Genomic DNA, 9,799 nt, shown 5'->3' on the forward strand with positions numbered 1-9,799 from the left:
GGTGTACTATGTAGTGTGGTAGGGATGTACTATGTAGTGTGCTAGGGATGTATTGTGGTAGGGGTGTAGTATGTAGTGTGGTAGAGATGTACAAGGTAGTGTGGTAGGGATGTACTATGTAATGTGGTAGGGGTGTACTATGTAGTGTGGCAGGGATGTACTATGTAGTGTGGTAGGGATGTATTGTGGTAAGGGTGTAGTATGTAGTGTGGTAGGGGTGTAGTATGTAGTGTGGTAGAGATGTACAAGGTAGTGTGGTAGAGATGTACAAGGTAGTGTGGTAGGGATGTACTATGTAGTGTGGTAGGGGTGTACGGTGTAATGTGGTAGGGATGTACTATGTAGTGTGCTAGGGATGTATTGTGGTAGGGGTGTAGTATGTAGTGTGGTAGAGATGTACAAGGTAGTGTGGTAGGGATGTACTATGTAGTGTGGTAGGGGTGTACGGTGTAATGTGGTAGGGATGTACTATGTAGTGTGGTAGGGGTGTACGGTGTAATGTGGTAGGGATGTACTATGTAGTGTGGTAGGGGTGTACGGTGTAATGTGGTAGGGATGTACTATGTAGTGTGGTAGGGATGTACTATGTAGTGTGCTAGGGATGTATTGTGGTAGGGGTGTAGTATGTAGTGTGGTAGAGATGTACTATGTAGTGTGGTAGGGATGTACTATGTAGTGTGGTAAGGGTGTACTATGTAGTGTGGTGGGGGTGTACTATGTAGTGTGGTAGGGGTGTACGGTGTAGTGTGGTAGGGATGTACTATGTACTGTGGTAGGGGTGTACTATGTAGTGTGGTGGTGGGGATGTACTATGTAGTGTGGTAGGGGTGTACTATGTAGTGTGGTAGGGATGTACTATGCAGTGTGGTAGGGGTGTACTATGTAGTGTGGTGGGGGTGTACTATGTAGTGTGGTGGTAGGGATGTACTATGTGCTGTGGTAGGGGTGTACTATGTAGTGTGCTAAGGGTGTGCTATGTAGTGTGGTGGGGGTGTACTATGTAGTGTGGTGGTAGGGATGTACTATGTAGTGTGGTAGGGGTGTACTATGTAGTGTGTTGGGGGTGTACTATGTAGTGTGGTGGTGGGGATGTACTATGTAGTGTGGTAGGGGTGTACGGTGTAATGTGGTAGGGATGTACTATGTAGTTTGGTAGGGATGTACTATGTAGTGTGCTAGGGATGTATTGTGGTAGGGGTGTAGTATGTAGTGTGGTAGAGATGTATTGTGGTAGGGGTGTAGTATGTAGTGTGGTAGAGATGTACAAGGTAGTGTGGTAGGGATGTACTATGTAGTGTGGTAGGGGTGTACGGTGTAGTGTGGTAGGGGTGTACTATGTAGTGTGCTAGGGATGTATTGTGGTAGGGGTGTAGTATGTAGTGTGGTAGAGATGTACAAGGTAGTGTGGTAGGGATGTACTATGTAGTGTGGTAGGGGTGTACGGTGTAATGTGGTAGGGATGTACTATGTAGTTTGGTAGGGATGTACTATGTAGTGTGCTAGGGATGTATTGTGGTAGGGGTGTAGTATGTAGTGTGGTAGAGATGTACTATGTAGTGTGGTGGTGGGGATGTACTATGTAGTGTGGTAGGGGTGCAGTATGCCCATTGGATGATGTAGTTAGCAAGACACTTGATTTAATCACGTGCTTAGTTATCATTAAACGGAATCGATGCTCTGTGAAGACACCTTCCTCGAGTTCGCTTCTCTTGTAAGTCGGTCCCTGGTTTACTTATGCCCTTTTAATCATGTTGTCATTCTATTTCTGAGTAAATAAGGAAAAAAAAAACCTGCAGCCACAATGTCAAGTTAATTTCAACGGGCCCCACACTGGTAAAATCCCTACATATTACATATCATGTTGGGGTGCGTGTTGATAAATGTGTTATTCCCTCCGTATGCTGTTGGCAGAAAGAAGAGTTCAGCCTACATGAAATAAAACCGTTATAAATCATTAAAAGGTCATTAACGGTTTGGCAGTATTTGCTGTAACCGTACAGTCAGGACTCCTTTCCTGCCAGGTTGGATGAGTAATGGTCAGGGAGGCGGATGAGGAACTGGAGTTTAAAAATAAGTTTCTGTTGCTGTGAAGATTTGGAGGGGAAAGCGCCAACTTCTGAAACTTTACAGCTACCACAAGTTTGGTGCATTAGTTAGTCGTCTGACTGGCTTTCATTACAGTACAGAACCGAGTGGCGATGACGGCTGTAATGATCTCTACCACGGAATTCTGTGGAAGCAATTTCTTTGATAATTTTGAATGATCAGTTTTGAAATTCCCCCCTTTTGCTTACTTTTGTATAAATCAGGTGGAGCTATGCAGAAAGATGGCTCCCAGATGGCACCTGGATGTGGGCTACTTCAGGCAGTGATGCGGCACTGGTGGCCTTCTTCTGGCCCTGACAAAACGGATGTGAGCCTGAAGTGGCCCACATGTATAATAGCAAATATGCCAAATCACATGTGGGCCTTTTTTGGCAGAGATGCGGTGCTCTGGGCAACATGCAATCTGGATGTGACCCTGAAGTGCCCCGTGTGGTAAATGGTGAATATGGCCTAAATATCACAAAACAAATATGGCCCCCTTTGGCAAATATGTGGCACATGTGGCATTGCTATGGCTTGGTTCTGGCCCAGATCTGGCAAACGGCAGCGGACCACCCAAGTGCCATCATTCCACGTGGTATGTGGGCCGGATGAAAGTGTCGGGTGTGGGACGGGTCCGGGCAACAGCAATTTTGCTATCTGGGCTAACATTAGAACTGGTCTACCAGTTTAGGAGCAAGCTGACGGGAAACGCTCCTCTTTACAGCAGAGCCGACTTTAACAATTACAAGTGTAGCTATGAGTGCAAATCACACATCCTTGTTACTGTTGTGTGTGTGTGCGATGATAGTATGGAGGATTCAGATGACAGACTCTCCACGTCAAGCCTTGAATACTCAAGTCACAGTTAAGACTCGACTGTAGGGTTCTGCCACCCACACCTGTTACTAGTTACAGCAAGCTTGATCTGGCCATGACCCAACAATCCTGGGAAATAATCTGACCAGGAGTCTCATAGTGGAGGAATTATGGTACTGCATATCAATATGAAGAGATAGATCAATTAAGTAATAGTTGTGTGATGGCCCCGCAGCGGACTGGCAACTCTTTGTAGGGTGTCTCCCTGCCTTTGGCTTAATACCTGCTGGGATAGACTCCAGCCCCTTGCAACCCTGAATTGGGTTAGACGGGTAGGGAATGTCTTGAATGCATTATGTGAATTCCTAATTTCCTCTTAAGGAAGGTGTGCTAACTTCAGAACATGGCAGAGCATGGTAGTTCAAAAGACACTCAAGCTACGTCAAATAGCAGCCTTACTTTCTTGGTCATGATTCATTTCCAGCCCAGAAAGGTCTACACGGAGCATTAGGGGTGTTTGAAACAGCACAAGAATTTGCTGCTTTCTAGTTTCCAAGTCCTGTTTACCGCTTCAAAGCTTCACTGGCTGATGAACTGTTGACAAATTACTTTCTATCCATTGGTAAATGCAGTTTAAATGTCAAACTTCATTAGATGGGCGGCACGGTGGTGCAGTGGTTGGCACGGTCGCCTCACAGCAAGAAGATCCTGGGTTCAAGCCCCGGGGTAGTCCAACCTTGGGGGGCCTTCCGGGTTGTCCTGTGTGTGGAGTTTTCATGTTCTCTCCGGTCTGCATGGGTTTCCTCCCACAGTCCAAAGACATGTAGGTCAGGTGAATCGGCCGTACTAAATTGTCCCTAGTTATGAATGTGTGTGTGTGTGTCTCGGCCCTGTGATGGCCTGGTGGTCTGTCCAGAGTGTCTCCCCACCTGCCGCCCAGTGACTGCTGGGATAGGCTCCAGCCTCCCTGAGAGCAGGATATGCGGTTTGGATAATGGATGGATGGATGGATGGACATCATTAGATTGGGGCCCATAGCCAAATGATTACATCGCATATCACATGGTCACAATGTCTCACCAGTTCGAATCCAGCTGGCGACCTTTGTTACAAACCATAACCCCCAATGTCTCCCCCATTTCCTGTCTACTGCCACTGTCACTATCCATTAAAGGTATAAAATACAACAAGAAAAAAAATTAGATCATCTTTAGATTATGAAAACAATAAATATGTCAAGTCTTATGATATAGCAATAATTTAATAATTTATTCATTGGGACTCAAACATCCAAGTGCACAGGTAATGTTTCCTTCAACAGCTCAAAATATTCACATAGCAGCTTTCACCTGTCCCATTACAAGCCAATGACCAGCCTCGGTTTAATAATTGGGTCCCTATAAGGTTTTTCATGCTTTATGATTTATTATGAAGGGGAGGGGGCTGCCGATATTGCATTTAATCGACCTCCTCAATAGTTGGTCCGGAGGATCCGCCGCCGGTGGGGGCACCACCAGCTCCAGGGAAGCCCCCTGGCATCCCACCTGGCATCCCACCTGGCATCCCACCTGGCATGCCACCAGCACTCTGATACAGCTTGGTGATAATTGGGTTGCACACCTTCTCCAGCTCTTGCTGTTGATGCTCATACTCGTCCTTCTCTGCAGTCTGAAAAATAACAGAAAAAGAAAACACAGAGAAACATCATGAGGATACTCTCAAGGTTTAAATGTCATTTTATATCTGGAAATCTACTGTAAAACTGTGATAGAAACTGTTGTAATTTCTAATTAAAAGCAATGGTAACACCTTGAAAATAGTCTTTTCTGAAGACTTTGCTTCTCTTTGAAAGCCTATGTAATCACACGTAGAAGACGAGGGCTTAACAGGTGCAGGGCCTTGTTGCTTTATAAGCATGTAAGGATGGCCAGATGGACTAAAGAGCCGGCTTAGTTGGCATTATATTTTGTTGCAGCTATATTACCATTAAATTTCCACTTCCAGTGTGGGAAGGTGGCTGTGCGAATTCGCGTTTGCAGCGGCTTCACCCAGTGCTGGTGTCGGAAGATGGCGGCGCGTATTCACATTTGCGACGGCCTCGCCCAGTACCATCCATATAGTATCTTTGTCCATATCTGCATCTAAGTTTTGTCTTCGTGTGATGACTGGGAGAGCTGGTGCTGGATCGGCTGGGAGAGCGGGGCAGGCTAAGTGAACTGCTAGCCCATGCAGACCGGCAGGTCCGATAACCCTGAGGGCGGTCTGGCAGCGGCCTCACCTGGCGTTGACTGTGGTGTTTCAGTGTCGTTGTGTGGAGTGCGGGGAGGTGTGTCGAGGGTGTCTGGCTGGGAGAGCTGGCGCTGGATCAGCTGGGAGAGCTTGGTCTGCTTCGTCCGGTGGGCTTGGGGACCACGGTCCCTGCCTGGAGCTGCGCCCAAGGAGGAAACGCTAAGGGCGGTCTGACAGGATGTGGAAGTGCGGCAGGCTAAGCTAACTGCTAACCCATGCAGACCGGCGGTTCCGACAGTCATCCTGGCTGGCGTTTGTTCCCTTGGACAGTGATTTTTGTTTAGTTGGATATATCTGTTGGTTTGGATGTGTGTTCTTGTGGTTTTTGGATATGTTTTGCATGAAGTAAAATGACAAAGTGTTCCTGATTCCCGATTCCTAAATATTAGAGCTGCCGGTTTGCTCCAGAGTTCTGCCTTAGCCACTACCAGAAACCAGGAGATGAATTGGCTCATTTCCTCATTAGCTAGCCAGCAAACCGGCCTCCTCAGAATGTAAGCACGTTGCTATCATTTGGGTTGCCTGGTAGTTGTCAGGTCAACTCAACTACAGCCCCAAAATTTGACAGTTGGCTACCACTAGTTAATGTCATCAACCACAACTGAGATGTTGGCAATAAATACAGAGAGCCAGTGAATACAGATATTTTCAAGTCAATATGCAATAAAGACAATTTTCAACATTACAAAAGAGCTATAGAGGAGGAAAAGGCTGAAATTAAGAATTTTATTCATTCATTCATCATCCAAATTGCTTATCCTGCTCTCAGGGTCACGGGGATGCTGGAACCTATCCCAGCAGTCATTAGGTGACAGGCGGGGAGACACCCTGGACAGGTTGCCAGTCCATCACAGGGACTTTAAAATTTTATGTTTAATCTTTTACAGAATTCATCCACAAAGATTATATTGGCACATTCTTACCTGATTTTTGTCCAGCCAGCTAATGATCTCATTACATTTGTCCAAAATCTTCTGCTTGTCTTCTTCAGTAATCTTGCCAGCAAGCTTCTCATCCTCCACTGTAGACTTCATGTTAAAAGCGTAGGACTCTAGAGAGTTTTTGGAGGACACCTTGTCACGTTGTACATCATCCTCAGCCTTGTATTTCTCGGCCTCCTGAACCATGCGCTCAATATCTTCCTTGCTGAGACGACCTATCGCAAACAGATTGGCAGAAATCAAGTACTGATCACAAATAAACACGAGCTTGGTTGGGTTCAAGCAGCATTTCAGTAATGTACCTTTGTCATTGGTGATTGTGATCTTATTCTCCTTGCCAGTGCTCTTGTCAACAGCAGAGACATTGAGGATGCCATTAGCATCAATATCAAAAGTGACCTCAATCTGAGGAACACCACGAGGAGCAGGAGGGATTCCTGTCAGCTCAAACTTGCCCAGCAGGTTGTTGTCCTTTGTCATGGCACGCTCGCCCTCATAAACCTGTTTGATACATCTAACATTAGCAACTCTGACCAGATGTAAACCGCCGGCTACAGATTAATTAAGTTCATTCGCTCAGACATCTAAGGAAGGTTCTTGACCATCATTGGTCTTGCAACCTCTGGTGGAAACCACGAATGGCAGAAAAAACGTCATCACAGCGAGAGGTATTCATACGCAGCATTATCTGATGTACTCACTTGGATGAGCACGCCAGGTTGGTTGTCTGAATAGGTGGTGAAGGTCTGGGTCTGCTTGGTAGGGATGGTGGTGTTACGTTTGATCAGCACCGTCATGACACCTCCAGCTGTCTCGATACCCAGGGACAGAGGGGTGACGTCCAGAAGAAGCAGGTCCTGGACATTCTCAGATTTGTCACCAGACAGGATGGCAGCCTGGACAGCTAGATACAAGGAACTAATAAGTCTTGGGAACAGATCATATTGGCTGTGGATCCTTCTTTTGTTCAACTTTTGAAAACTTTATTAAAGGAAATCTGTTAACATTTACCAGCTCCATAGGCCACAGCCTCATCAGGGTTGATGCTTTTGTTCAGCTCCTTGCCATTGAAGAAGTCTTGCAGCAGCTTCTGGATCTTGGGGATACGGGTGGAGCCACCAACCAAAACAATGTCATGGACCTGCCCTTTATCCATCTTGGCATCACGGAGGGACTTTTCTACTGGGTCCAAGGTGCCACGGAAGAGGTCAGCATTGAGCTCCTCAAAGCGGGCCCTTGTGATGGAGGTATAGAAGTCAACACCCTCATACAGGGAGTCGATCTCAATGCTGGCCTGGGTGCTGGAAGACAGGGTGCGCTTTGCCCTCTCACAAGCGGTGCGCAGACGACGGACAGCTCTCTTGTTGTCACTGATGTCCTTCTTGTACTTGCGTTTGAACTCGGCGATGAAATGATTGACCATGCGGTTGTCAAAATCTTCTCCTCCAAGATGAGTATCTCCAGCAGTGGACTTGACCTCAAAGATACCGTCTTCAATGGTCAAGATGGACACATCGAAGGTACCACCACCAAGATCAAAGATGAGAACATTCCTCTCAGACCCAACCTGAAAAATAAGAAAAGATTGAGCACAGATTTTCAGGTATTAATGGATAAAAAAAGTGCTAAATATTATTGAATCTCTGTTTCTCACCTTCTTGTCCAGACCATAAGCAATAGCTGCAGCAGTGGGTTCATTAATAATTCGCAATACATTTAAACCAGAGATGGTTCCAGCATCTTTGGTTGCTTGACGCTGAGAGTCATTGAAGTATGCAGGGACTGTGATCACAGCATTGGACACGGACTATAAAAGTTAAAAGCAGTGCTGTCAGTCCACCTTGTGGGAATAGAATAAATGATCAACCTGTTGCTATTCTTCTTAAGTTACCTTTCCAAGGTAGGCTTCAGCAATCTCCTTCATCTTCACCAGAACCATAGAGGAGATCTCTTCAGGGTAGAAGCTTTTTGTCTCACCCTTATACTCAACTTCAACTTTGGGCCGCCCACTGTCGCTGATAACATTGAATGGCCAGTGCTTCATATCAGATTGCACTACTGGGTCCTCAAACCGTCTGCCAATCAAGCGCTTTGCATCTACAGTTCCCGAAGAGAGAGGGGGGGGGGGGTATTTTTGGTAGACGTTTTATCTTTGTCTGATACTTGTGATCTTTTTCAAGTTCGTACAAAAGATCTTGAGAATAAATTATTTATACAATTCTGTCATGGGGCTGACACAATTTACTCACGTAAGTAACTTAATATTTTATGAACAAGATCACATTACTCAGCTCTAACCTTACCAAAGACTGTGTTGGTGGGGTTCATGGCAACTTGATTTTTGGCTGCATCTCCGATGAGCCTCTCAGAATCAGTGAAGGCCACATAGCTGGGGGTGGTCCTGTTGCCCTGGTCATTGGCAATGATTTCAACTTTACCATGCTGGAACACACCCACACAGGAGTAGGTGGTCCCAAGATCAATGCCGACTGCAGTTCCTTTGGACATGATCTCTCTGAAAAAGCCAAACACGTCATGTTTAAAATGGATCTGGTTGGGCCGATAATCCCTTTTAAAACATAAAACATGTAAACCTCAAACAAACTTGGCAATTCATTTTACATCTTCCACCAAATAATGAAAAAAAAGGGTAACACGCTTGATTTCATCCACAAAATCAGAACTAGGATAATGTAGAATCAAAAGTTGTTCAGTCATAGTAATGTGATTATAAACAATCATACTGTTGTAAGAGAACATCTTGTAAGAATTCGCTCGCATCTCTTTTTCTACCTTCCTTCCATGTTGCGAGAGCATCCTGTGAGCACTAAACAACATGAATGCTTTTCTGTAACAATTGCAGTGTTCTCGGTTGTTTTCCAGGTAGGCTACAGTGTGCTATAATAGGATAGGTCTGTGTGCCATGGATTAGATGCCAAAGCTGAAGCAGCCATTTTATGATGCTGGAAATAAAAGGGGAAAAAAAAAATCAGCGCTGCCAAACTAGAGATGCCACTGCAGTTCTGTGTAAAGGAGTGGGGTTCGCACAGACTGAAGGTTGTTTAGCGGCCCCTTGGCTCGAAGCGTTTCAAACGGGTGTCTGTATTTATTTTCTTCTTTCCACTTCAGCACCGTGAAAACTACAGAAGGATAAACAAAAAGAAATGCAATACTTGTCTGTATTTTCACAACTCACACATAAATCATATATGAGACCAACTGACAATACATTACAACAAGCTTCTGAAATATTCTTCTACAAACTTTTACGACAAGCGTGACACACAGTAACAATGCAATGCACCACATGTGACTACTTCCAATTAAAAAGTATTAAATGTATGTTCACAGTTTGAAGAAATCCACTGCTTCTAAGCTAGCCAACATGTACAGTGTTACTCATATGAACAAATTGAATAGTGAAATTCTTTTTCCTGGCATGAACATAAATCACACCTCTAACAATCAATGTTGCATACCTCGCCCCGCTTAACGAGGGCGCTAGTTTAAGATGTTCTGACAGCCCTTCCTGCCAGCATTATTTCTAGCCTGTTGTGTGTTCCCTAGTTTGGAGCTCTTAGAAATAACGGATAGAAACAATGCAAAAGCAACAAAGAAAATCACAAAATAAATGTGTCTCTCTTAGAGAATACAACCAGAATACA

The 9,799-nt window shown here is 45.1% G+C and overlaps 1 protein-coding gene across 1 annotated transcript; it reads right to left on the reverse strand.

Moving 5' to 3' along the window:
• Nucleotides 1-3,549: 3,549 nt before the first annotated feature.
• Nucleotides 3,550-8,649, reverse strand: LOC130117041 (heat shock cognate 71 kDa protein-like). The gene is made up of 8 exons (XM_056285178.1): nt 8,438-8,649; nt 8,026-8,231; nt 7,789-7,941; nt 7,146-7,701; nt 6,836-7,038; nt 6,437-6,635; nt 6,117-6,349; nt 3,550-4,572 (listed from the first exon to the last, which is right to left on the reverse strand). The coding sequence occupies exons 1-8, from the start codon at nt 8,640-8,642 to the stop codon at nt 4,363-4,365; spliced, it is 1,965 nt and encodes a 654-aa protein (XP_056141153.1). The 5' UTR covers nt 8,643-8,649; the 3' UTR covers nt 3,550-4,362.
• Between the last annotated feature and the right edge of the window lie 1,150 nt (nt 8,650-9,799).

Source organism: Lampris incognitus, chromosome 8 (genome assembly GCF_029633865.1).
Source record: "Lampris incognitus isolate fLamInc1 chromosome 8, fLamInc1.hap2, whole genome shotgun sequence".
Classification (NCBI taxonomy): Eukaryota; Metazoa; Chordata; class Actinopteri; order Lampriformes; family Lampridae; genus Lampris; species Lampris incognitus.

Excerpts from the sequence above, each read along its gene's own strand:
- LOC130117041 (XM_056285178.1), bottom strand. The coding sequence starts at position 8,642 with ATGTCCAAAGGAACTGCAGTCGGCATTGATCTTGGGACCACCTACTCC. Across the intron at positions 8,232-8,437 it reads CCCCACCAACACAGTCTTTG|ATGCAAAGCGCTTGATTGGC; the intron begins GTAAGGTTAGAG and ends CGGGAACTGTAG. Across the intron at positions 6,350-6,436 it reads CACAATCACCAATGACAAAG|GTCGTCTCAGCAAGGAAGAT; the intron begins GTACATTACTGA and ends TGTTTGCGATAG.